At 46.4% G+C, this 27,480-nt stretch overlaps 1 protein-coding gene across 3 annotated transcripts; it reads right to left on the reverse strand.

The window, feature by feature from the left end:
* Window positions 1–167: 167 nt before the first annotated feature.
* On the reverse strand, window positions 168–25,589 carry atp2c1 (ATPase secretory pathway Ca2+ transporting 1). 3 transcript variants are annotated; one of them, XM_046400922.1, is made up of 27 exons: window positions 25,480–25,589; window positions 14,011–14,115; window positions 13,658–13,774; window positions 12,670–12,759; window positions 11,563–11,598; window positions 11,396–11,457; window positions 10,828–10,936; window positions 10,180–10,335; window positions 9,900–9,968; window positions 9,170–9,245; window positions 9,020–9,086; window positions 8,360–8,484; window positions 7,917–8,014; window positions 7,181–7,276; window positions 6,954–7,043; window positions 5,058–5,162; window positions 4,729–4,885; window positions 4,479–4,649; window positions 4,117–4,214; window positions 3,767–3,817; window positions 3,225–3,391; window positions 3,065–3,133; window positions 2,871–2,987; window positions 2,385–2,532; window positions 2,032–2,127; window positions 1,764–1,905; window positions 168–1,421 (listed from the first exon to the last, which is right to left on the reverse strand). In XM_046400922.1, exons 1-27 carry the CDS (start codon window positions 25,501–25,503, stop codon window positions 1,300–1,302), a joined length of 2,763 nt encoding a protein of 920 aa, XP_046256878.1. In that variant the 5' UTR covers window positions 25,504–25,589; the 3' UTR covers window positions 168–1,299. The 3 variants fall into 3 exon arrangements, with proteins under 3 accessions (XP_046256878.1, XP_046256880.1, XP_046256879.1); XM_046400924.1 differs by lacking the exon at window positions 25,480–25,589 and adding an exon at window positions 25,335–25,357; XM_046400923.1 differs by lacking the exon at window positions 25,480–25,589 and adding an exon at window positions 19,097–19,294.
* Window positions 25,590–27,480: the final 1,891 nt, after the last annotated feature.

The following is a 27,480-nucleotide window of genomic DNA, read 5'->3' on the forward strand; positions in this document are numbered from 1 at the left end:
AATCGTATTATAATCTCAAACGAGGGAAGCCAAAGAAATAAACATTTCACACATTTTCAGGTCCCACGACATGAGTGTTTCATCGCTACAGACGTGATCAGTCATCCCGTATGGAAGCCTCTGGCTGCCAACAGTAAAATCAAACAAGAACACAAACTGACAACAAATCAAAATTTCCACAAAATTTAATTAAAAAAAAGTAACATTGAATGATTTGATAAAGACATAACTGCTCGCAAAATGAAAACGCAGGTCGATGAATATTAAAGTAAAAATAATTTGTCAATATACTCCCGATCATGTGACTATTACAGTAATAATAATAATACTAATGCTAATTATAATCAATATAAAATAGACTTTAAATGTATTTAACTCAATAAAATTAAACTGCAATCCAGACTTTTCATATTAAACAGGAATATGAATTACACATCCTGGTTTTACAAATATACAACATCTGTCCTGTGTGCAAAAGCTTAATTTCTACCAGAAAGTTTGCATGATTTGATTAAATGTTTTCATGTTAATATGGCAGCCACAGACTTCCATAGCAGAAAACAGAAATTAAAGCTTTATGCACCCTGAAGTGCACTTTACTTTCCTTTATGTGCACAGTTCTTAGCCTACAGCAGCACTGACAAGTTTCCTTTATATTACTGATTTTGAACATTTCTGTGATTTTGTTTTTATTTTAAATTAAAAGAAATTAAACATTTTTGTTTTCCTCGTTGTGCAAACAACTGAATTTTGTACCGTGACACCTCCACCACGTCCTGTAAACCCATCGACAGGGAATCAAAAGGAGTCATCTTTGAAGCACTCAACCATGAAAAGCGAGCTGAACAGTGGTCAACACCTTCTACATGACAGATTACAAATAGGACTCTACATGTCTCTATTCTGCAGAGGACATCCTAAATAACAACGAGCAAACTGGAGGTGGTTCATGGCAGGAAGGTGTGTTCAGTCTGCTGCTTCTGTGCGTCCGTGTTAACGCCCTCTAGTGGCCCACACACTGAGTGCACGCTCACATCTTCCAGCAGCCACTTCGTCCTCCCAGTTTAATCAAAGTCCGCCAACTCGACAGCCCCCCCTCACCTGAGGCCGGGAGCTTCCTCCGGTTCCAGACCAGAGCTTCTCCTGAGGAGCTCACAGGAAAATCCCAGCAGTCCTTGCAGTCTTTATTAGTCAGTGCCATTGGATGTGAGATCCTAAAACCCATCGCACTCATCCTCCTCGTCCTCCTCCAAACCTCAGAGTCCTTCGGCCGGGAAGGCGAAGGGAAGGGAGAGACGGTCATACCTCGTGGAAGCAGTCGGTGGGCGGGCTCCTCTCAGCTCCTCTCCACCTCTCCACCATCTTGATGATCTCAGACACCACACACACTGAGGAGGTGAGACTCACCAGGAACAGCAGGTCTGAAGGAGGATCATAACATTCATTCAGCACTTTGCAGTTGTCTGAAGGTCAGACGGCCAACCTGTGACGCGCGCTCGTCTGCCAACTCCAGTCTTATTTGAAGGAACAGGTCACCCAAAAATGAAGATTCGGCCAACATCTCCTCAACCCCCATGCTGAGGCGAGTGAAAATTCTTCATCCACAAAACGCTTTGGAGCTTCTTCTGCTGTTTAGCAGAAAGCTGCAGGGCTGCTTTACTGTGAAGGTCCAGAAACGTTTTGTGGACAAAGAAACTTCCCCGGTGGGAGTGCGGTGATAATGACCAAGTTTTCATTTGTGGTTGGACTGCTCCTTTACTTACCGAAGACACTGAGGCTCTCTGTTTGGAAGATGTTCTGCAGAGGAGGGAAGTAGATGACGAGAAGCTGACCCATGATGGAGGCCAGGACGGCGTAACAGAAGGTCCTGTTACTGCACAGCCCCATCTCGTGGACCATACGGGTCTGAAGAGCGAGCAGAATCACAGGTCACCAGGTCACAGGCCTGTTCGTGACTTTAGCTGAATTCAGAACTGAAAGTAACTTCACAGAAACGAGGACACCAGTCAGAGAGTCGCGTTCCATGTCTACCTGCGAGCGAGAGCTCAGAGCGTTGAACATGTCAAAGAAGACGAAGCAGGTGAAGGTCATGGTGGTGTCTCGAGGAGTGATCACGTTGTCCTGCAGCTGAAAACCACAAGCAAACACAAACACGTCTCATTGGTCCCTCAGCAGGCTGTAAATCATCCCATAATGTTCATGCAGCTGCTTTACTGCTCTTTGTTCTCATTTCTCTTCTGTAGGTGTCTAAGATAAGATAATCCTTTATTAGTCCCATAACTGGAGAATTACAAAGAATAGTCTTAATATTCCATTTTACTACCATTTTAATTCTTAATAAAGTCAGGTCCTACACAACGAGAGAGACCAGCAGGGTGACCCACCTCCCTCCAGAAGACAAACAGGGTCCCACAGACGATGATGAGCGCCGACACCAGGACCTTGATGATCAGGCTGCGAGTGATGATGCTGTCTCTCACGTTGCGAGGAGGCTTTCTGATCACGTCTCGGTCCACAGGCTCCACCCCCAAACTAACCACAAAACACTCACGTCACAAACAGGCACCGCTGATACGCTCTGCTTTCGCCACAGTTTATTTCACTGTTAAACCTTTGAAACTCAAGCTTCAAATGATGTAAACCAGGAACAGAGTTGTAGAAATACTGTGAGCTGATGCAGCAGTTCAGTTAAAACTTCTACACGTTTTACTTCAAATCAGAAACTGCTTCTAAACACGCAGCTAAAAGAGATGTTCAAAACGTTGAGTTAAACTGCATCAGTGGTTCACCACCTAAAATGACCCTTCCTGTGTGGCTTATTTAACCCATCTTTCAGCCTTTACACTACAGCTCCCATGATGCCCCTGTACCTCTGAGCGGGAGGGCCGTCCATGATGATGTTGATCCACAGGATCTGCATGGCGTTCAGCGGGTTGGGAAAGTTCATCAGCGTCGCTAAGGAGATGAGCGTCAGAGCTGCAATGCTCCTGCAGACCAGCAGGGGGTGTCAGACTGGTGACTGAGCGCGTTTTATTAAATACCTCGACAGCATTGTTTTACTCACGTGCTCAGCTGGAAGCGGACAAAGTTTTTAATGTTGTTGTAAATTCCTTTTCCTTCCTCGATGGCTGACCTGAAAGCGGAGAATTTCAGATTTTGGACTTCATTTCTGTAGTTTAAACACGTTTACCGCAGGGTTACGAGTGACCACGCGGGCGACTCACATGATGGTCTGGAAGTCGTCGTCCACCAGGATCATGTCGGCCGCCTCCTTGCAGACGTCGGTGCCCGTCTGGCCCATCGCCACACCGATGTCGGCCGCCTTCAGGGCCACGGCGTCGTTCACACCGTCGCCCGTCATGGCCACGACGGCGCCGATGTTCTGGAGGGACTGCAGAGAGAATTTAATACTCACTGGCTGAAACAGGAGGAGCAATTACAGTATGACCTCTGTGGCTGTTCATCACAGTGACGTCCTTTCAGTCCGTTTAATTATCACAAGAATTTAAAGAATGAAAGATGAGATTCTGAAATAAAGGAAGCGATGAGCTGCAGAAATTTGAATTAAATCTTCTTCCATCACTGCGTGCTGCCACCAAACCGAGTGTTCATACTGCGGCAGCATGTCGTGTTGAGCAGCAGCACGAGCTTCTGACGGCTGAGAGTACAGCCACAGTGACATCATACTGAAATAACGTCCAGGTCGGCTCCTCGGACCGGCACAGAAGGTGAATCAGTGAGCGGAAGTTTTGGTCGTCCTGCTCACCTTGACGATCTTCAGCTTGTGTCGGGGACTGGCTCGATAAAACACAGACACCTGCAGAGACAGAGCACACCTGTAGCCAGAACTGTGAGGGAGTCAAGCACGATGACAGATTACTGAACCTGACAGAACACTGGAGAGGAACGACCAATCAGACCATTCGGTTAAACAGTGGGCGTGTCCACCTCACAGCGAGGTGCTGAGGCGGAGCTCAGAGCCCGGAGGGAAGCGGTTTACATGTGCTCACACTGAGCCTCAGTTAGAATCTGATCTGAAGTCAGTTCACTGAGCAGAAGAAAAGCAAACATCTCATGACCGTGTGTGTGTGTGTGTGTGTGTGTGTGTTTTCTTACTCTGGAGACGATGTGTGAAAGCTGCTGCAGGTCGAGCTGATCCACCTCGTCTCCAGACAAACACTGACTGCCTTTAGAGTACAAACCCAAACGACTGGCTGCAGACAGACAGACAGGCAGACAGGGAGACAGACAGGCAGACAGGGAGGGAGACTGTGTGGTTAAAATTAAAATGAACATCTTCATGTCTTTTTTTTGGATATTAAATTGTAACAACTGAAATTATATGATGTTTGGTTTCAGTTACTTCATTTAAAGAAAACAAAAAATAGAAAGTAAATATCAGATTATTAGGTTAACTTATTCATTTCTGTTATTCATCAGTATTGATCTTTGACCTCAGTGATAAAATGTGACATAACCTATAGACACGGCGGTCTCCTGGGAGTCTCCCGTGATCATCTTGATGGCGACTCCGGAGCTGATGAGCATCCCCACAGCTTCTTTGACCCCTGACCTGGGAGGGTCGATGATGCCCACCAGACCCAGGAATGTCAGGGTCCCCATCTCAGAACCCGATGCAAACGCCAGGACTGAAGGAGGACACAGACGGGAGGTCAGTGTGCATCCAATCAGCTGACCATATTGATGATGTACTGAGAGTGTTTTCACCTCTCAGACCAGCACTCCCCATGTAGCTGATCTGCTGCTGGTAGAGCTCCCTCTGCTGGTGGGTGAGTGACAGTGTGCTCCCTCTGCTGTTGTAGGAGCTGCAGAGGCGAATCACCTGCTCGTACGCTCCCTTCACAAAGTAAACTCCAGGTTTATCCTGAGGGGGACAACACGATGGGAATGTTGGACCCCTGATTGTGCTCCACTAATTTTTGGGGGATTTTAGATTGTAAAAAGTTTTACGTTTTAATGAAAATTTTAACTTTTACATCACTGGCAGCCTCAGACGGTTTCATTGCCTCGTATTTACAGGTGGAGAACATGCTGACCTGCAGAGTGCGGTGAACGCAGCGAACAGCCATCCTCTTCTGCTCCGAGGTGAACGGATGTTCTTCCAGGCGGACGTACTCCTGCTGGAGGCTCTCCAGCCCCATCTGGAGGACACAAGCACAGCTGGATCACACAGAAACACTTCATGTTCTGCTCTCAGAAGGTCTGAGACCCAGGAAACACCAACAACAAGACAACTCAGCGTGTTTTCAATCAGATATTCCACTCCACTGCCCACACACACCCGTCTGAGCCAATCAGGAGCAGCGCTCAGCTGTCAATCATGATGCTTCAGTCCCTTTTTATAGCATCAAATAACTAGTTAAAACCAAAGTGATGAGAAAAATGAACACCTGAACAAACAGCAGTGTGATAAGAACTACCTCAAATGACAGAAACAATCTTTGAGAAAAAGTTTTTAGTTTGGCTCATGTCCCATCTGCAGCCAGCCACCAGGGGGAGCTCTCATGTGGTCCATCTTTATATACAGTCAGTGGGCTATACTTAATTCACAGCAGTGCTTTGAGCTAAACGCTAACATGCCAAAGTTTAGCAGGTGCAATATTTACTACGTTTACAATCTTGAACATATTAATTAGCAGTAAGCAAAATGCAGCTAAGGTTGCTGGTCAAATTTTGATCAGAGGGTGATTAAAGTCATTAAAGTCAGCTTTTGTTAAACATGTCTAGAAAAGATTGAGAATCCATTCAGTGATTTTTCAAAAGATGAGATCTTCCAGTCTGAACCAAAACAACAGACAGAAACTCTGCTGCTGAAATGGCTGGAAATAAGATGGATTAAAAACCATGCAGGATATTGTGTTTAGTGCCAATTACTCAACGCCAACGTGCTAACACTCAAATCTAAGATGGTGAACACAAACATGGCACCTGCTGAACATCAGCACTGTTATCATGACCACTTTAGCATGCTGTTGTCAGCATTTAGCCCACAGCACCTCACAAACTTAATACAACACGTATGAGTTCAGTTTGAAGTGCATCGACCACTAGAGGGCAGCAAACACAACAAACTGCGCTGAGAGGATTAAACATTTCAATCTGTTTTCATAAATGAGACTTTGAGCAGTTGGGTCACAGAAGGCTCGAACACGATTTGTGTCGCTGTGGTTGATGCTGACTGGTCCCACTGTGGGAGACGCTCTGAGCCCCCTGTAACCTCTCCACAGAAAACCAGGGGGTGCTTAATTATTGAAAATGTGACACTCACTCCTCCGAGCACACTGATCCATTTACAGCAATCACAATAACTTAGTCAGACATAAGCTGGGTGACTCATCTCCCCAGTTACACCAGTTAAAGGGCAGGCGTCTGTTTCACGGTCTTTCTTCATCCTTCAGAGTGAGATGATGCAACATGGTGGACACTTTGACCTGACACCACGGTAACAGAGGAGACGCTCTCTGCAGCTATAAGCCCTGCTTTATAAAACCACTTTCTTTCTTCCCTCCAGGTTTCTGTGAGGATGAAAGCAGGTCTGAATGCACTCTAGGATCTACTTCCTGTCTGCTAAAACCTCTGCTGGATCTCGTGATACTGCAGTATCATCTTCATCTTCTTCGTCTTCTTCTTCTTCTTCGTCTTCTTCTTCTCTTGGCTGATTCTGGGACAGTCTGACCTTCATGACAGCAGCCGTTGAGAAGCTTCTGCAGGACATGCCGCGATAACTCGTGAAACCATGGACGGGAGCTCAGCAGGTCCAAACTTTGCTCTCTGAGATGAGTGAGCACATCTCTTATACTCCTGGTTCTGAATCTGGTTTGGGATTCCGCTTTGCTTTCTTTGTCTGTGTCTGTTAACGGTGTAAACCTCGAGTGCGGACTTAATAAAAGTTAAATTCAGTCATCGGCTCAGATGTTTGCGTGTGTCTTTACCTTCATGGCGAGGGCGATGAGAGCTCCCTCCGTCGGTCGACCCAGCAGAGCGTGATTCCTGATTACTGAGTCGTTACACACACAGCCAACCTAACACACACACACACACACACACACACACACATACAGTTGGGATCTCTTCTACACAGCAGGAAAGCTTTCTGGCATCTGGCATCAAATGACTTTAATCAGAAAGACAACAAGTGTTTGTGGAGCTACAGATTCACCTCTACGATCTTGCTGATTGAAGGGCAGGAGAAACCGTGTATGACCTCCCCGTCTAGTAAAACTTCTCCTGCTCCATTGTAGCCAACACCCGTCACCTGCAAGACAACATGTGGGTAAAAAAAAAAAGCGACTCAAATATAAGTTCAGTTCAGTGAGTTTGTAAAACAAGACAAACAACTCTGCTAATAGCAAAAAATCATCAAGTCGTCAAGTTAAAACCAGTCGAGGTCTCCTGGTCCTCCTTCACATGACCCATTTTTCCAGTACGGCAGCTGGGATTTCCAGATGAAGGAACTGGGTCGCTCTGTTCTCTGTGGGCTGCCAGAAAGTGGCTGAACCCTCCTCAGGTACAGACGCCACATTACAGCAACAGCCTCTTTTAGTGTGAGACTACAGACTGAAAGACACCTCACAGTCAGTCAGTACCAATGAACTGGTGACTTTGACACGAACAACAAAACTCTGATGCCCTTCAGCTTCACGTTTCCCTGCGCATACAACAGACAGTTTGCCGATGAAGTCGATGCAAAATCTGACAGGTTTCTTCTTCTAAAAAAATCTGTCTTCCTTCCTTATCTTAAAATTACTCAGAAATTTGATCTGCAACAGTAAAACTGCCGCTTCAGACTACTAAAATGCTCAACAATCACACTAAACCCCTTTGCATCACATTTTAGTTAAGGACTGGTAGTCCAGCGCCTCCTCTGATGACGATGAGGAGGAGGAGAAGCACACCTCGGCGTGGAGGCCGTCTGACGTGAACAGCTGAGTGACGGTCATCTCGTTCTTGGTCAGCGTTCCAGTCTTGTCTGAACAGATCACGTTACAGCAGCCTGACGGAGGAAACAACAGGCCGGTTAGCGTCAGCAGGAAGTGACACACGCAGAAGCATCAACTCGTACTTACCATATTATACATTACAATTAACCGTATGATTGTATTTACTCTGGCTGAGTGAGTTTAAAGGAGTTTAAGAAGGTCAATAATAAGAAGTCATTATTATGATTGCTGAGGTGACTTTTTGAATTTGAATTTATTTCAGTTTCTGTATTTTAAGCATCTGAGGATTTCTGCTGTTAAAAATGAATATTTTTAAAATGTCTTTCTGAATCAGAAACTTGTTCCTGTGGTGACAGCAACATCGTTTGGTCGTGAAAGACAAAAACACTCAGACCCACCCAGAGTTTCCACGATGGGAAGCTTCTTCACGATGGCTCTTTTCTGCACCATGCGCATCACACCGAGGGCCAGCGTCACCGTCACCACGATGGGTAAACCCTCCGGGATGGCAGCTACCGCCAGGCTGAAGGAGCAGGGGTGGTGATCGGTGATCAATAATCAATACAGCTGTTCTTTCAATATATGTAGATATATATATATAAATACATCACGTGACATTTGGTTCAGTCTTTGTGCTGTTAAATCTGTGTTCTGAAGTAATTCAGCCTCCACAACAGCAAGTGGCGCCAGGAGTCCAACTTAACACACGTATACACACCTGTCACACAAACAAATGCAGCTTCTATCATGGCGCCTGCGTCTGAGAAATCAAAATGTCCTCCACGACAAAGGTCACTTAATTTTAATCTGATAAGAGACTAACCGCAGCTGCAGCTCAATCATTTACCAAACACACACCAGGCAGGAACCACCATCTTATTTTGTACGCCTCCACCCACCAGTCAAGTTTCCATCACTGCCTGTCCAGACTCATGATATACGTAGTGGCTGACGGAGAGCCTCGACACACGGTGCAGCAAGAACCACCTGAAGCTCAGGGTCATCCAAACCAATGAGCATAAAACCACGAGTCAGCAGATGGAACGAAATGGAGCTACCTGACACCGATGGTGAACATGTCCAGGATCCTCTTCCCCTGCAGCCAGCCCACCAGCATGATGACCCCTGAAACACAGCACAGACGACAATGAACACACAGAATGGAGACGCTGAGGCTGACGCAGGAAGGATGACTGAAAACAACCCACCAATGATGCCGAAGGAATAGAGAGACAGCTGCTTCCCCAGCAGGTCCATGCTCTTCTGCAGCGGCGTTTTAGGAGCCTGAGCAAAGCAAACAGGCCGTGAGTCTCTGGAGCTGATGGAAATCCCTGGCTGACTGTGGTTTGATCCAGTCAAACAGTACGAGTGAAACGTTCATTCTTCACAAACGCAGCCAAAAAGAGCTTTCTAAACAGTTCAAGAGACGACGATAACTAATAATAAGTCGTCTGCTTATTGTTTCTTCTTTTATGCTACATTAAAGCTACAACTGCTGTTAACTGTGGCATTTATTCCTGTTTTAAAGGTCCAGCGTGTAGGATTTAGAGACATCTGGTGGGGAGGCTGCCACTTGCTTCACTCATCTGTAAAAACATGGAAAAACGTCCTTCTGCAGAGCCAGTTTGTTTTGACCATTCAGGGCTATTGTAGAAACATGGCGGACTCTGCTGCAGGAAGCTTGGGGGTGGTGCTTTTCCAACTTCTAAGACATCATTTTTCAAACCTGCAGCTGCAAACCAGTTTGTCATTGTGAACCCCGGGATGCATCTCTGTGTTACAGTGAATGCAGTGAGTGCTGGGGTTTGGTGAAGCTCTGCAGCAAAGGATGTGTTTGCAGACTGGAAACTGACAGTTCAAGATATAACAATAAAAAAGGCTGAAGGTTTGGCTAAACTTTATAAACTCCATATTCAGATGTGAAGCAGGAGAACACACCTCTTCTGCCTGCATCATCTTGAACACCTCCCCAAACTCTGAGTTCTCTCCGGTTCCTATGACGATGCCCTGAGGAACATCACACAAACACAACAGTGTATGAGTTACACCTGTTTATCTGTGCATCTCCAGGCCCCACATTGGACTGAATGTGTGTCTTGAATATTAGGGCAGGTGTGTTACAGTCTGTGTGTGTGTGTGTGTTAAAAAACCAAACCAAGAACACATGAGGAGCACACTTGTGTAACTTGAGGTCAACATGCAGTAATCCAGCTGGTACCTTGGCTTTGCCGCAGCGCACTAGCGTCCCCATGAAGGCGATGTTGCTGCGGGAGGCGATGTCCCCATTGGTGGTCGCTGCCTGGTGGTAGGTGTATTTGGAGCAGGGGGTGGTCTCTCCCGTCAGACTGGACTCATCCACAGACAAGTCGGTCGACTGAAACGGTGGAGGTAGACAAACACCGGTTAACGTTACAGAGACGCGTCTTTGTTCCTTACCGTCTCTCGGCTGGTAGATGCGGGGGTAAACAGCCGAGCAGCTGAATGACCTAAAGACTCTTCACTGGAATGAACGAACTGACTGTGAGTGGACCAGCTGAGCCGTGGAGGCTTTGGCCCTTTATCAATGACACTTTGGCTAAAGAATTTCCAGTCTCACATCAGGTCCATTCAAGTAAATGGTAGAAAATGTGACCTGGGAATTAAAGCATAAGACTGTGGTGACTGTAAACATGTTTTCCTGGAGAAACACATTCACGCTCAGTGAATCTGCTCCAGATAAACCAGAACTGCTGCCATGTTCCCAGTGAGAAACGTGTCGTCTTCAGATTACCGAGTTCGATTTTCTGAGGCATAAAAGAAGAAGAAACCATCCCAACGATGGCTTTAGCGCTGATGTGCAAACACTCTGTGTGTGTGTGTGTGTTACCTCGAAGAGGCGGAGGTCTGCCGGGACTCTCTCCCCCACCGACAGACACACAGTGTCTCCAGGAACCAGCTCTCTGGCCAGCAGGTGCTCCAGGTTCCCCTCCCTCACACTGAGGCAGAGACACACTCTGAATCGTCAGACCAAAATGAACTCAAACTTCACAACAATTCACAAACTCAAGAAGAAGGAGATAAATGAGATTCAATACAAGTCCAAAGACCAGCTCAGACTGAAGGAACATTTTATCGATTCATTATTGGTTTGAATTTAAATAACCTTTGGTCAGCCTCGGCCTTAACAGACCCCTCAGATCGAGGAAGAGGTGCACACTACGTTTAAATAAAAATCAAACATCATCTGATCATTTCTTCAAACATCTGCTGCGGCGTCCTGCTCTCGCAAAGCCCCAGATCCCTCTGAGGGATCATTACAGCCCCGCCTTCCAACGTGAAACTGCATGTAGAAGATAACATTCAACAAACTGATTTGAAAAGCTGAAGCTGGTGACACGGCTGGAAGCACAGACGAGGAGGAGGAGGAGGAGGAGGAGGATGGATTCAACTCTCACCAGTGACATTCTGGAGGCACCAGCTTCCCAAGTTCTTCTAGAGACTTCTCTGAGCGGTACTCCTACACACACACGACACACAAGGCAGAAGCACAACAACATCCTTCAGAGCGTCAGAGACGTTTGTCAGCGTGGACTGAACACACACACACACCATCAAGACTCACCTGGACAAAAGCAACTGTCACTACGATGATGATGGCCTGTAACAGAGACAGAGAGAGACAGCTGCTTCAAATTCACCGTCACAGAAAGCAGCTGAAGCAGCACCATCAAAACACTCTCCTTCAGGGTCTCTCTGCTGATGCCTGTCACAACTTTGACTCAGTGCTGTGAAGCAACAGGACGTGAAAACGCTGGAGGGAAAGTGATGTGAGGGTGGTAAGAAGAGCTCATCACCACTGCCATTACAGCTGGTTTCAGCAGGATTTCATCTGACAGACTGAGTGGTTTCAGTGGAAATCAGAGGACCAAACATAACGACGAGCTAAAGCTTCTCCTCAGACATGAGCAAACACAGTCATTCTTCTTCTACACTGTATAATCCACTACTTCCTCTTACTCATGGATCTGTTTGTGTTTCCCCTTCCCACCGGCTGAACCTGCCTACATCTAACTCTGGGCCTCACAGCTCTAACAAACTGTCTGACTTGGTGTTAAACGGTACAACGGGAAGACGATGAGAAGTCGGAGAGATGATTCGGTGTCAGCTGGAGACACATGGGCCACATCGACACAAGCTGTTCACCCTGAAGCTCCTCCAGGCTGCCGGCTTGGCTGTACGAACGCAGATGTGGGCGAGCAGCGAGTTAACATGGAGACAACCTGCTCGGAGCAGTTCAGGGTCAGTGACAGCACACCTCGGCTTAAACTTATCCACCGTCTGCAGTTGGGGTGAACCTGACGTCTATATGCTACCTGGATTAGTCAGTTACCTGGTTCGTAGTGCAGCAGTGTTTAATGTCACCAAACGCTGGCAGAGTTGGTGTCCATGCTGACAATTTCAAAGACTTTTCATTTGGACAAACTTTACATTTTTAGCTCCATTGGAGGCAACAACAGATCATTCATGTCGTTGCTGTAATGAACACAGCAGAATGTTGTACTTTTGTGTATTCCAATATTTTCTTTACTATTTTCCTCTTATCCTGCACATTACTGATGACTGGCAGCTGCAATAACACACAGTAACAACCAGAAGAATATTTTAGATAATCTTAACACAAGTGCTGGTCTCAGGGGCGGAGAGGGGGTGCAGGGGAGGTGGGACATACCACAGTGATGCTGATGGCGTCATCAAACTGGTGCATGAGAACGCTGATGACGGCCGACGCCAGCAGCAGCAGGATGAGAGGATCTTTGAACTACAGGCAGAGAAACAGAGAGGTTACGACATCAGCGTGTGTGTGTGTGTGTGTGTGTTTGACATGATGTATGGACAAGCTGACACACAAGCTGAAACAAGTGTCAGTCATCCATGTCGAAAAGGCGGAGCTCGCTGGGTGAAGCGAGCCAACAGTTCCAGCTCTATTTTCAGCTCCAGCACCCAAATGACCCAGTTTCCACATGGACGACTGAACGCAGCAGCACAAACTTTAACTCTTCACTGTTTAATGTGTAGACCTGCTGGATCGGACCTCCCACAGGATCACGAACAGGAAGCTGAGCTGAGCTAACAAGGACACTTGACACAAGATTTTCTCAACACGGCTGACGGCGTACGGCGAGCAGGACAAACTGCTGCTCTGGCTGATAGACAAGAGTTCACACAGAAATCTGAAATCCAACGCCTCCACTCCTGTCCCGTCTCCTGCCTTGTCCTCACTTCCTTTCCTTCCATTCTTCCTTCCTCCCCTTGTCTCTCCTACTGGCTTTCTATATTTAACCTCTGTGTTCTGCTGCTGCTTGGAGGCCTCCCCCCTTCTCCCCCCACCCTTCTCTCCTCCCCCTGCTCTCCCCTCCTCTCTTTGTCATTTGCTAATTGAAAATCTGTGCATCTCTAACACATTTCCTGTAGCCTTGTTGGCCTACGGAGATGTGGAGACGATGGGACGCCATTGAAGCCCCGCAGTTAGCTGAGGCATGTTGGTGTAAATGGACACCCAGCAGCCAATCAGAGTCCACGGGATGAAGCTCTACATCCAGTCACGGTTTTAGACTGAAATCCTCTACACTGACTGATTGATTCGGGCTGTTGTCTGTCCCCTGCCGCCTGACAGTCTACGCAGTCCTGTAAGAAACAGCTGGAATGTGACTGGTTACCTGTGAGATGTATTTCTTCCATAGTGGCTCCTCTTCAGTGATGTCGAACTCGTTCCAGCCGTGGTAGGCTCTCCTCCTGCTCACCTCCTCCCGAGTCAGACCCGACTGCAGGTCGGCCTGGCAGCAACAACACAACACACACCCGGTTCAGTTAAAATCCTCACTTTGGATGACACGGCTGGTGCGAACTGCTAACATGGTGTCATCAAAGTGAGCCCTGAGAGGCAGACTGAAGACCTGAAGGTCCACTGCTCTTTAGCTTGTGTCTTCTCTCAGCTGGACATAAAGACATCGACAGATAACCTGAGGATGGCGAGGCCACAGCTGTACGTCCTGGCCTGAGGACATCGTACCTGCAGGATACACGCGACTTCGTTGACGGGGAGTTCGCTGGCTTTTCTGGAGGTTAGTACCGGGACCATGGTCTCATCTTCACTGCAGGGTTGTCTCTCGGAAAGCTGCAACACAAACACACAGAGATCAGAACCTCAGCGAAGTCCATCGGCCACACACCAGATGTTTAACTGTGGAGAAGGTTGGAGGAACTGACAAGAACAGTTTGTCTGGACCTTCAGGAAACATTCGCTGAACTCTTTCAGCCGCCCCGCGTTCATGTCTACACGTTTACAGTCAAGATGAGGAGTTGGACTACAGTCTGACACCAGGGGGTGTCAGCAGGATTTCATGTTGTCATTTTACATAACAATAAACTAAACAACACAGCGACATCAGACTCAGCTGCTGGTTCATTTTGAAGGAAACTCCAAGTGGGAGCCACCGCAGTGTGAACAGAAAACCAGACGTGTGCCGCCGACACATTAGCATCATCGCCGTGTGTAAACGGTGTGACATGGTCACATGGTGTGATGTGGTCTCACAGGCCCCTCCTGACAGTGTCAGTTGTAAAGCACCATGTGACACTTTCTGTATACTGTGATTGTGTCCCAACAGTTAATGACATAATCCACCCTGCCAGCAGCACGAGCACAGCAACAGCCCCCAGCTTCATACCAGCAGCTGCTAAGCCCACCTGAACGTAACAGGGCGGCACAGGAAGAGAATCACTTCAGACTAATGCTTGCTGGGAAACAACAGAAAATATTTCAAGTATTTTATATGTCAATCACAATTCAAGACTTTAATTTAGAATTTACCAGCTTGAATGATGTAATGAGATAAAATAGAACTTTCTTGTTAAACTGCAAAACAAAGTACTAAAATACAAGTGCATTTCCCAGGTCGAGGCCACACACTGATCCTAGTTATTACATAATGATAAAAATAATGAAATGGTGGAAACACAAAATGCAATAAGATAAAAAGTGCTTGTGGGGTAAGATGCAAGTGAAAACAGTTTGGGCTATGAAAAGTGTCAAACACAGCTTTAAAATGTGATCAGGCCCTGCATGAGCAGAACCCTGCTTAGACAAAGCTGCAAAGCACTCGTGCAACAAGTCTGTGTAGTGTGGAAGAAACCGAAAATAACGTGTCAGCTTCAAACAGCTTGAACCCAACACGTCCGCAATCAGATGCCAATCGTCACGCGTGACGATGACCGTTTCCTGCCAGCAGGCGGACGAGGACCAAAGGCTTGAGGTCCGGAGAGGAAGGAGGAGCTGGAGGACGCTGACAGCATCCTGGCAGCATTTAAAAGACAGCAGGAAACAAAAGGCCTGCAGCTCCGTCAGAGAACCCCACAGGGTGTAAAGACAGAACAAAGCCTCCACGAAGAGGGAAGAACTTTCATTACTTCGTCAGCTCGATTTTCACGTCCTGCTGAAGAGCGACTTATACACTAAGTTGACTTAATCAGTTCACTGCTTCGCCTTATAAAACCAAGCTTTTAGTCCAAATTGCTGCATGTTGTGTTAGAAAGGAGGATGTAATTATGAAATTATCTCACAGGATTCAGGATTTACTTCAGCACTCACTGTCCAAATGTGACACACCTGACCGTGGGAGCTGTGCCCTCAGACACAAACACCAAGCAACACTTTTCCTGCTGCGTCTGCTCCGAGATCAAACGCTGCATTCACTGCAGTCAGTTCAAGATTTCCCACAGCAGAGTGTAACTCAGTGTTTACTCACCAACCGCTTTAATCTGCTCGCTGCTCTTTCCACACACACACTTTTCTGTTTTTCTGTGTGTTTTAGGAAGTCAGCCAAAAAAACAAACAAAACGTTGTTTTTTTTTCCACTGGTGATTCAGCTTTCAGAACAGCAGGTGAGCCACAGGTGGAGGAGGCTTGTTGTTAAAGATGTAGCCAATCAAAATGCTCAAAACCAGTGGGGCCGAATGTTGACGCCGTAACCAACCAGGGGAACTTGCACTCTTTTAAAAAGCTAAGTGAACGTGAGACACTGCACCACAATCAGAGCTTTTAAAGGACGGCTGAGAGCTGCTTCCTGTCTCTGTACTTCACGCCACAGCCCTTCTGTCATCTCTCATCCTGAAATGTCTCCAAACTGATGATCGCTGCTCCTGCCTGCCTCCTACCTGCTCAGCTCACCTGACGCGAGCTTATGTTGCTCTAAAGTCCTGCAGTTGTATTGTAGTTTTATGATTATGAGTACGTGGGCACAGTATCAGACTGATACTGCACGTCAGATCAGATGGCCCCAGCTTGACCCTTGGACTGGAGGGACAAATCCTGGCCTTTCCCTCCTTTCCATCAACGAGAAAGGCCTTCACCCAAAGCTCTGCCTGCTGAGCAGTGAGAGAATAAACCTCTGCTGTGCTGGAGCTTCACGCTCAGTGAATTCCTGCTATTTCTCACCTACTTTCAATGTTTTTCCAGCCACAGTGTGGCGTTCAGTGGCGCACCTGCTGCAGCCAAAAGTGCAGAGCTTTCAGCCGATGGATTGCAGGTGACACTAAGTTCCCACCCAGCAGCCAAATGTGATGAACAAACTGAATCAGCAGCATGTAAACAAGGAAAAGAGGCAGGATGTGAACTAGCCATGACAGATGTTGTTAATGTAAAAACCTGAGCTGCACAGCAAGGAGCCACAACCCACTGAAGACGTGTTTCCACATAAAATAATACAGCAGGAGTCTGTACAGGTAGGGAAAACTGAAATATTTCTTCTCCTATTTGAGAGTGGTGGAGTGATAATGTCCCCACCCCCCATTAGTCGGCTGATGTGCCCTTGAGCGAGGCACTTAATTTAACTTGTAATTGTACTTGTAATTTCCCATCTTGGGATTAATACAGTATCTTAAAAAAAAAAAAAATCAATTTTTTGCTGCCTGTTTGTTCCTGTACTTATTCTGTCCTGAGATGCTGCAATACTTGAGATTCCCCTCTAGGGATCAATAAAGTGCAATCTTATCTTATCTTATCTTAATGCTTCTCTCTAGAAAAGGAGCGCAGGAAGAACAAACGTCATGTAGTCACTGATGAAAACTAACCACAAAACTTCAGCCAGCAGAAAACACAGAAACAAACAACACTTTGCATACTATACTGTGAAAAGCAGAAACATGTTTTAAAGCCCCTAAAAACTTTCTCACGACATACAAATATTTGTACAGCCAACAGTCAGTCACTCCCACAAGTCGACACAACTGATCTCACAGGCTGTGAGTTCACTGATCTTCATCATGTCAGACCCAAAGGACCACGCGGCTCACACTCAGGAGGGTCTGACGGCTGCGTGACCGTCGTCTCCACAGGCCAGAAATCTAACTGAAGACTAAAATGTGACTAGGACCACAAGTAGGACAAACATATCCAAGAACATCGAGCAGAAAACCATACAGGTGCTGACCGACTTCGACTCAGGTTCTGGCGAAGATCATTGCTCACATCAAAGGAGGGAGCAGGCGGATCAGGTTGAGGCTGTTCCTGCTCCACAGACACTGGAGACAACAAGACGGACGTTAATTAGCATTAGCTCAAACACAGGCGGACAGCCAGGATCTGCTCTGCTCTCTGAACAGACTTCCTGGAACATCTTCTGAATCTAAACAAAAGGAACATCTACGTCCTCTGAGCGGACGTCTGTCCTCTGCTTTGCAAAGCGTCCTCGGTGGACAGAGGACAGCGCTGAGTGTGAACGGAGGCGAGAGGCTGAGAGGATTGTTTCTGATTAGGAGTGGCTGGAGCTTAAAGAAGGATCAAAGTGTCCCCCCTCCACCTGATGGATCAACAAAGTCCCACAGGATAAAGAATACAGTTCACACAGCTGCTATGGAATAAGATTCACCTTCAGGGAAAATCTGCAGGTCCACGTTGAATTAGTGGACAATTTACACATTAATCAATCGTCAGCCCTGGTTAGGACAGCCATAAAGTAATTAAACTGGTCATGTGACTCAGTGTGTCAGCGACTGACTGGTCACTGGTTTTACGTTTCCTTTGTGGAACTGAATCAGAGCAGCACCTCGTCCAGTCATCTGTAAAAGCCTGTTTGTGACATGAGAATTAGTAAGTCTCTTAGGGGTCCAGGTAGTGAGGGATCAGGGGAGCTGTTGTCTTCACTGACAAACAGACAAAACCCCCGCAGAAGAAAATCTGGACTGATTCAAATGAAACTTTCAGCGCTCACAGCTACCACACTACCAAAGCACCAACTGCACACACACAGAATAGTCTTCCCTCCTTCTCCCAGGAAGGATAAATTTAACTGCCTTGAAACTTTTTTAACTTACTTTACACAGACTGATGTAACATTCAGTGGTTTAGTTTCAAATGTAAATATCTGCACTGCGTTGACCTGAAGGTTCTCAGTCTTGTGTGATACCTGCTGAGCCTGTTTTTCATTGGCTTTAGGAAGACGACAAACAAGCAGTTCAACCAATGAGAACCAGACACTAATACAATTCTGTGGGGATGAAATTAACTGATTCACCACAAGAGAAAAGCAAATTAAAGTGTTTTGTGTATTACATGTATGATACTCAAGGAGCTGGTGATATGGTGATAAATATGAAAATAATAAAAAGACCTACGAGAAAACATGGTATTTGGTCACAATCCAGAGTACTGAAGTACTGGAGAAAAGTCAGACTGGGAACATTTCATCACAAACTCTCAAAATGTTGACATATTCAACTAAAAACATACAAACATCACCGTAAGGTAAAGTCAAGAGGGTCACCAAAGTCAGCAGGACACACCGCCTGTCCGTCCACCTGTCCAAAACTAGGAGCCAGTGTGTTTGCAAATGAGGAGTGTCAGTCGGAAACAAGTGGTGGACTGACAGACAGACAGACAGGCTCACAGACCGACAGACAGACTGACAGAGTGACCGACTGACAGAGTGACTGACTGACTGATCATCACTGGAGCCAGGAGACCAGCAAAAAGCTACAAATCCATCCCATGAATAAGTAGACAATCACACTGCATTTGACTGCGACTTCATGCAAAGCTGACACAAACAGAAAAGGCAAACAGAGTCCATGAACGCGTCTCAGTGGAAGCGTCTTCATACCGTCCCCATCTTTTCCCAGCAGTTCCAGTCAGATCCAAGTGAAACTCTGCGAGGGGCTTGGAGTCGGGGTGGACCGTGTGTCAGATCCCTGCAGCGACGCTGACCTCGGCAGCACGAGAGCGAGAGGCAGAATGTGAACTTTAAACACGGACATAAAGTCACAGCTTCATTATCAGAAGCTCTATATGGCTCCGCAGGGTCAACTGACTGCTGACGGAAACAAACAGGCAGAGAAAGCAAATAGACTCTGAGGGTGTCGTGTTTGTGCAAGAGGCAGGTGGAGTTTGGACATCCCAACGTCAGCTTCAGGCATTACGTTCTCAACCATTTAACCAACTGTTTGGGTAATTAAATATCATAACCGGCAGGTTCAAGAGCCTAACGAGACGTCTTCAGATGTTTGCTCTGACCAGCAGAACAGAAAGGCAGCACCGAGTCTACGACCTGCCGCCGCCTCAGCATCGGTTCAGCTTTTACATTAAGTCCAACCTGAGCTTTGAAGAAGAAGAATCACTTTATTGACAGTATATTTATTTTTACACACACACACACTGAATTCGTCTTCTGCATTTGACCCATCCTTAGTTGAACACACACATGCAACACCCGGCAAATTACATGCAGTGAAACACACACAGGAGCAGTGGGCAGCATCAACCCGGGGAGCATATTGGGGGGTTAAGTGCCTTGCTCAAGGGCACATCAGCCAGCTAATGGAGGGGGGGAGCAATTGAGTAAACAGTTTGAAACTGAGGAGGCGACCATATGAGCTGAGTCACTGTCGCACTGACATGAAGCTTCATGCGGTTTGCTGGTCCGACAGGAAACGGAATGGAGGTCGCAGCTTAGCGAGACTCAAACCAACAACGGAAAGAATGAATGTCAGAAAATTCAACACGCCTCAGCATCAGCGGGCTCCAGAACCTGCCGAACAACTTCTCCATCAGTTCAGTTTGAAAACCCTTCAAGTATTCTGGACCGTAAGCTGCTGCTGGGCGGACGTGCAGTGAGTTCAGGCTGCTGTGGGTCACCTGCCTGCAGCTTCCCGAGGACCACAGACTTCATACATCCCAGTGGTCATTCATTCAAAACCGACTCAGCAGTCAGAGCGACGGCTGACAACAAACGTGAACGGTCAGCCTGGAGGCCTGGACCAACTTCCTGTTAGACACACAGGAGCTGCGTGTTAGTTACATATCTTTATATGTCTGCACGTTCACAACGATCTGATGTTAACTCAAGCAGCAACAGCGCAGAACTGAAGGAAACTAAAACTAAGACTCATCAAGATCACGAAGACCTCAACAGCCGACGTTTTGGGTGAATCAGAGACTGTGACGTCTAACATCCTCATCCCGGTGTTTAGCAGCCAACTGGAGGCCTGTTCTGATTGGTCCTCTTCACTGGGTGACATACTGTAAATAATAAAACACACAGCAGCTGAGGAGCTTTGACATGAAATGCTGTGTTAAAGGTGAAAATGGAGAACTTCAGAGGCTGTTTCAAGTCTGACTGTCAACTACAACTCTCATATTTTTCATCTTTTTCTCATGGTTTCTCTTTGTTGTTGCATTTCTGTTCTAACACAGAGCAGCTGTAACGTCTCCCAGTTTTTAATTTCTGATTTCTAATGTTAAGTTCACCCCAATTTAACGGTTGAATGCTGTGTAGACCACAGAAACAGTCTGATTTATAGAAAACATCTCAAAACAAATCACATCTTCCAAAGTGGACCGGCTGCACCGAGGTCATCGCACCAAAGACCACATGCTGTCCAGTATTCAAAGCTTCCCTGAGGAGGAAACGCAGCCCTGATGCACACATTAATGTGAGCAGGAATCACGGTGCTGTAATGGACTACAGCTCCAGTTTCAGCCTTTCCCAGCCGACGAGACTTTACGAATTAAGTTAAGCTCGAGATGACGACTGGCTTCTTGCCATAACGGCTGTTAAAGACGGGCTTCACTATCTGCTGGTGTCCATTTCACTTCCCCAAGCGACCGCATCACAGCTACAACAGGAAGCAGCTCTGCTCTGGTCCAAACGGTCACAAGGTCGATGAGCACCACCTCGCTCCTCCAAATTAACGACGGCCGCAGTGGAAAACTAGACTGAGGCAAAGTGGGTCAAAATACAACACGACCAAACTGCCTGAGCACCTTAACAAACACTAAGAAAACCACCTCAGCGGGTCAGGAGGAAAGAAACCTCTGAGCAACCCGACAGCTTCTTCTCTCACACTCACAGACAGACAGAAAGTTTGCTTTTGTCCGAGCCTGTCGCCATATGAATGATAAGAAACAGAGCTCAGGTTATGACCAGCGTGCACAGACAGCAGCAGGACCACCAGCAGCAGCACTGACAGGAAGCACAAGAAGCCCAGTACCTTCAGCGACGGTAATAACAGTATCAGGTTAATCACACGTGTTATTGGAAACAGTTCAGACTCAAACTGATCCTCAGCTTACAGTAAACATGTAATCCAGACCCAAACATCTGCCTAAACCTGCTTTACAGAAGCAGCCTTTTGTTTACCAAACTCTGTGGGAAGAAAACTAAAAGAAAAAACAAAAAACAGCAACAGCAGCTCAACTCCAGTTCAAATAACATTCACTACAAATACAGAATCCAGAGTTCGACAAAACAAACCACCCGCTGGGATTGATCATTTAACAGCCAACGAGGGACGTTCAGCTTGCTTTCAGTGTCTCAAATCTGCCGGGACTAAAGCCTCTTCACTAGCAAGTCAATAAAGGATCTCTGAAGGAGAACAAAAGAGAAAAGAATCAGACAGTCTGGTTTTGATTTGGATGATTCAAAGTAAAATCTCTTTTCAATCGATTTTTGATTTAGAATCAAATCACAACACTTTGACAGCACGTCCTCCGCATTGGCCTCCAGAGTCCAGCTCCACTCAAAGGACTAATCAATTATCAGGTCCGAGGAGGAGAAAGCTGTCCCCCGTTCACGGCGGTCTTTCTGCCTCGGGTTTACAGGAAAGGCTCACGAGGACCGAAGGGAAGCAGCGAGTGGATGTCGGCAGACATACGAGGCTGCCAAACGGACTAACGGGCTGCTGTGGAGGCCATTCGCCAGTGAGGCTGACGGAGGAGTGGGGAGAGGGGTCTGTAACTCCTCCACCTTCACACCTGTCCTCACACTCCTCCTCCTCTCTTTGGCAGGTACCAAACAAGAGGAAACACACCACGCTCAGGATTAAATGACACTAGCTATCATGTGCGTCGTACCCTGAACATCCTGCTTGTGGTCTTGTTGTTCAGGATAAGCAGCTTACAGGTGTGTTGGGTTCCACGAATCAAGAATGAGAGTCACGTTAGCACAACAACACGCGCCGGCTCAACCTAACAATCACCTGACCTCTTCTTACCTGTGCAGCTGAGTCACACCGATACCAATAGTCATCAGTATCAGCAGTAACCACACGGCTGCTTACAGCCGACTGTCACACTTCTGTTTAACCTCCACTGAGTCGACACGCTCTCTCACCCAAAACCACCGACACACCTGAAGACGGCCAACGTGTCTCCACTTCCTCCCACTGTATAAAAGTGGAGGCAAAACATCCTCAATACGAGTGCTGCCATCTTGTTCTGGTGACATCACTTGGAGCCAGAGTCTGTGCAGCAGCTGTAGTGGCTTATGAGCTGTGCTGCAGCCAGCCACCAGGGGCACATCCAGATGTTCTGGGAAGAAAACTTAGAAAACTGTACAATCAATGATGTCATAGCGAAGGAGTGGCGAGTTTTCGTTTTAAAGTTTTGGACATGACTTCCTTGCTCACGCTGACTCTCCTGAAAGTTGGCATCTGAAATGTATTATTTATAATCCATTTAGGCAACTCTTCATACCACATGTACGGAGCGTTATGGAGGCAGTCATGACGCATTAATAATGCATCATGACTAAACTCATAAACACACATAATGTGCACTATAAAACATTACAGATGTGGTGTTCGTGGAAAGTGTTACCCAAATGCTAACAGATTGATTTTCTGCAGCCATTACATCGATACAAACATCCATCACTGAGATGTTTTCACATCTTTCAGTGGTTGGTTTATGGAGAGCAGGTCGGTCAAAACCAAACCTCTGATGAAGGTTCTGCACTGAATCCTCTCACTGAGGACTGAAAATCCTACACCCTCAGGCCCGTTAGCTTTGCTGTGATCCTGCTGACAAACAGAGCGCAGTGAAAATGTGACCTCCTTGGAGGAGGTAACAACAGCATGAGCTGAGCTGGTTGTTTCTTTGACTAAGAAAAACGAATCCTGTACAAATATTCTCTCATTTCACTTGTTTTACATGAGGAAGGAAAACAAGAACTGGTTCCTGTTGAGAACCTGTTCCACATCCAACAAGGAGTTGAAGTCCTTCAGCACAAACGCTGCGGCGTGTTATCATAAACGTCACAGCTGGCGCGCAGTCAGCCCGACACGTGACAATCTGTTCTGCCACCCGACGCATCACATAAAAACACGCCACTTCAGAAAACAGGAAGTGGGCTGACCGTTTTCCCAGCTGGGAAAATCAGTATCAGAAAAGGAAAGCGTAAACTGAGATGTTTTCACTGTGACTTTATGCACATTAACATATCGATTCAGCTCCAGGAAAAAGATGACGAGTGAGTTTAAGACGTTTCAAACGTCATCTTCGTCCCTGAGCAAGACGACGGCCCCCGGGTTTGAACAGCGTTCTGATCCCGCCACAGATCACCTCGCAGCCTTCTGCTTCCAGCTTGTGAAATGGCAGGATTTGCTGCTTCTCCTTGTCATTTTTCTAACTGAAGAGTCTTTGGATCCTGGACTGTGGGTTGGACAGAATTAGAAATGTGAAGACATCACTTTGGAGTCTGGCAAACTGTGAAAACAATCTAGAGATTAAGTGAAAGTGGAAACTGAGTGGACTCCCGTGCGGTGCACTACAATGACATGCTGAGCCAGTTACATTCAGATGGTATGTGACCACCTGCTGAGTCACAGGCTGCAGCCAACGAGCAGCCACCTTCACACCAAACCAGGTGGACTCGGTCAAACTACAGCTGGAGGGTTTATACCGAGGGCTGCCGAGTCCCACGGCCTGTCTGGAGTGAGTGTGTGAACACACACTGCTACACACTGACAGCAGCACTGAAATGTGGGGCAGCTTGACTGGTCACGTGTTCTGATGGCTGTTTCCAAAAAAAGCTGATCTCATCTTTGTTTTGTAAATCCAGCTGTGTCACTACATGAAGCAGATGATCCTTCTGTACTTTTACTTCTGCACGAGTATTTCTACACAGTTGCGTTGTTACTTTTACTGAAGGATCTGAATGCTTATGTAGTCAGTAAAAGACATTGAGGACGAATCAACACCCTGTGGCATCGCTGCAGATAACCAGTTTGTTTGGTGATTTCAGGCTGATATCGAGCTAAATTTCACGGCTCTTTTTCAGCAGCTACATGATCCAGAGCACAGGACCACACAGGTTCTTCATCAGGCTGCCGGCCACCCCTCAGTTCAACCAGCAAACACACCACACTTTAGTCTTTAGGTCATTTAAGTGGGAGGTAATACATTAGAATGAGCTGAACCTGACCTGACCCGGCAGAGCGGGTCGTCCACCAATCGGAAGGTCGACGGTTCGATTCCCGTGTCCGGCTGCATCAGTGTGGGAATGTGTGAGCAGACTTTAAAAGCACCGAATAAATGTCCCTTTCCAGTTTGTTTTCACTGCAAAATAGCTAACTGTGTGAAATTATTTATAACGTTAATCACCCATAAACAACAGAACCAAAAGCTAACTCACCTGCAGTGAGCAAACTTATTTAAACAGTTGAAATAAACGTGCTGCCGATTATATACAACCATCACTATCACGACATTATGTGAAGCAGCTCCTCACTTCAACACCTGCAGCCCACACACACACACACACACACACACACACACACACACACACACACAGGACGTTTACCGTCACGTTAGCCACGGTTAGCTAGCTAGCTGCTGCCGCCGGCTAGCTGCGGGGTTCGATACGACACAAGGACGAGCAGTGAACTGACAGAGACTGAACAGCTTAACTCATTCAACAACAACAAACCCCGCTGTCCACAACTCGTCCACCACCGTGTCAACAAACGCCAATGTCGGCCACCAGCTAACAGTCCCCCGGTGACAGCAGCAGGCTAACAGTGGATCATGCGCTCCACTCCGGGAGGTAAACTAATCAAACAAACCTGCTGCCCAGCTACCGTCGCGACGGGTTATCTCTCTCCAGAGGATTCGATGGCAAAAATGTGTTTATTTCATGAGCTTTCGGGTCGATTCTACCTTTTAATGATTCGTCATTCTACAGGAAAAGTCAGTGATTGGTAAACTTACCAACAGCTCCCGTTTCTTCAGCATCTTCCGTGAAAACCAACTGCCGAACGCTTTTCTCTGACAGAATACAGTCCACCATGTCAGGTTCACTGAAGGCGATGATCGGAGCGTTTCCGGATACACTTCACAATAAAAGCAACGGACGCGCGAGTGTGCCGGAAATAAAGTTCTTCCCGACATATTTATTGTTATTAATAGAAGTAGTAGTAGTAGTAGTTTGAGTTTTAGACAACCAACTAAGCAGATGTATTATATTAATTATCTGTTCAACTACTTGAGCTCATGAACTCAACCACACATCTCCTTAACCGTTTTCTTACGATCCCTGTGCTGTTTAATTATTTCTCAACATTCATACATACAGCTGTGATAGAGAAATACTGCTATCAATAATTTTAATATAAAATCAAGTGCACAAATCTGGGGCTGTAAAAATATGGAATAAATAATTCATCTCACAATCCAAATGACATTGACCTGTTGATGAATCTGACAGTTTGACAAAACAGCTGCAACTCAAGAGGTCAGCTTTAGCTTTCAGTGAGCTGAACTCCCTTTCAGACGGTCTGCTGGTGTGATGTTAATCATGACTTTGGAAACAGCAGCTTCACACATTTTAAATGACAATTTCTACGTTTAAATTTGAGTGTGACACAGTCAGACTTCCTGTTATGTTCCGGCTAACTTGACCGGACGGTCGGCGGATGGGTGCCAGAAGCTTCCTTTTTCTCCCTACAAAGATCGTATTTCACAAGTAAGATGATTTACTCAGTAATGAAAAAGTGACACTATCGGGTTAGGCAGATTACTGATTTTTGAGTCCTTAATTAACTTGATTAATTTCATTAGCATTTTCAGTCGAATTACTCATAAAAACAATAAATTGATCAGGAAATGTATTATTAATTAGGTTTTTATAGATTGTTATGATCATATTTAATTATCTCATATATCCATAAATGAAATATGAATAGAAGAAGAATCACTTTATTGACAGTATATTTATTTTTACACACACACACTGAATTCGTCTTCTGCATTTGACCCATCCTTAGCTGAACACACACGAAACACCCAGCAAATTACACACAGTGAAACACACACAGGAGCAGTGGGCAGCATCAAGCACCCGGGGAGCATATTGACGGGGTTAAGTGCCTTGCTCAAGGGCACATCAGCCACAATTTTTCCTGCCCGTCCGGTGGGGGAATCGAACCGGTGACCCTCCGATCACAAGCCGCTTCTCCAACCTTTAGGCCACGGCTGCTGCGTTTCAAAGTGAATGTCAGTCTGATTTTTCGAATCCCTTTCGCATTTGTTTTTCATTTTCACCTCATTCTCACTTTCATTAATTAGAGGATGTGTTCAATGCTCTTCAGGTAGGTCAGGTGCGAATCCTGTTCTGGTCTTTTAGCCGCGTATTAAACAAAGCAGGACCGAATGACCTACTGACAACACGGCTGTGTCGGTCAGTCAGTGCTGTTCAAACTGCTTCCACAGCACTGACTGACAACACGGCTGTGTCGGTCAGTCAGTGCTGTTCAAACTGCTTCCACCACCTTAAGCTAAAACATTTCCGCGTACACACAGAAAACATCCCAAGCAGGCGCACAGAACGCCCCGGAATTCGCTGCTCTCCCTTTAGCGCCACCATCTGGACAGTTGTATGTTAGTGAAAAATCCCTGGGTTCGCGTGACCGTGTGACTGGCGTGTTCACAGTTACAGTGAAAATGGAATAAACCCTCGTGTACTTGTGGGTAAGTTATCACATGACAGGACCACGAGCCATCGTTTCTTCTTCGTGTACTTGCCGGTGTTCCAGTTACCAGCTGACCCAGTTTGGACATCTTGTAATGTAACGTGTGTATGTCTTCGACCAGAAGTCATCCATTCGAATCTGTAGCTTAGACAACCGCTTGACTGTCACCATCCGTTTGAATTCGTCTTTTCTGCACAGAAAAAGTGTGAGTGACCCTTGAAGACCATTAAGTGTTGTTTAA

Source organism: Scatophagus argus, chromosome 9 (assembly GCF_020382885.2).
Source record: "Scatophagus argus isolate fScaArg1 chromosome 9, fScaArg1.pri, whole genome shotgun sequence".
Taxonomy (NCBI): Eukaryota; Metazoa; Chordata; class Actinopteri; family Scatophagidae; genus Scatophagus; species Scatophagus argus.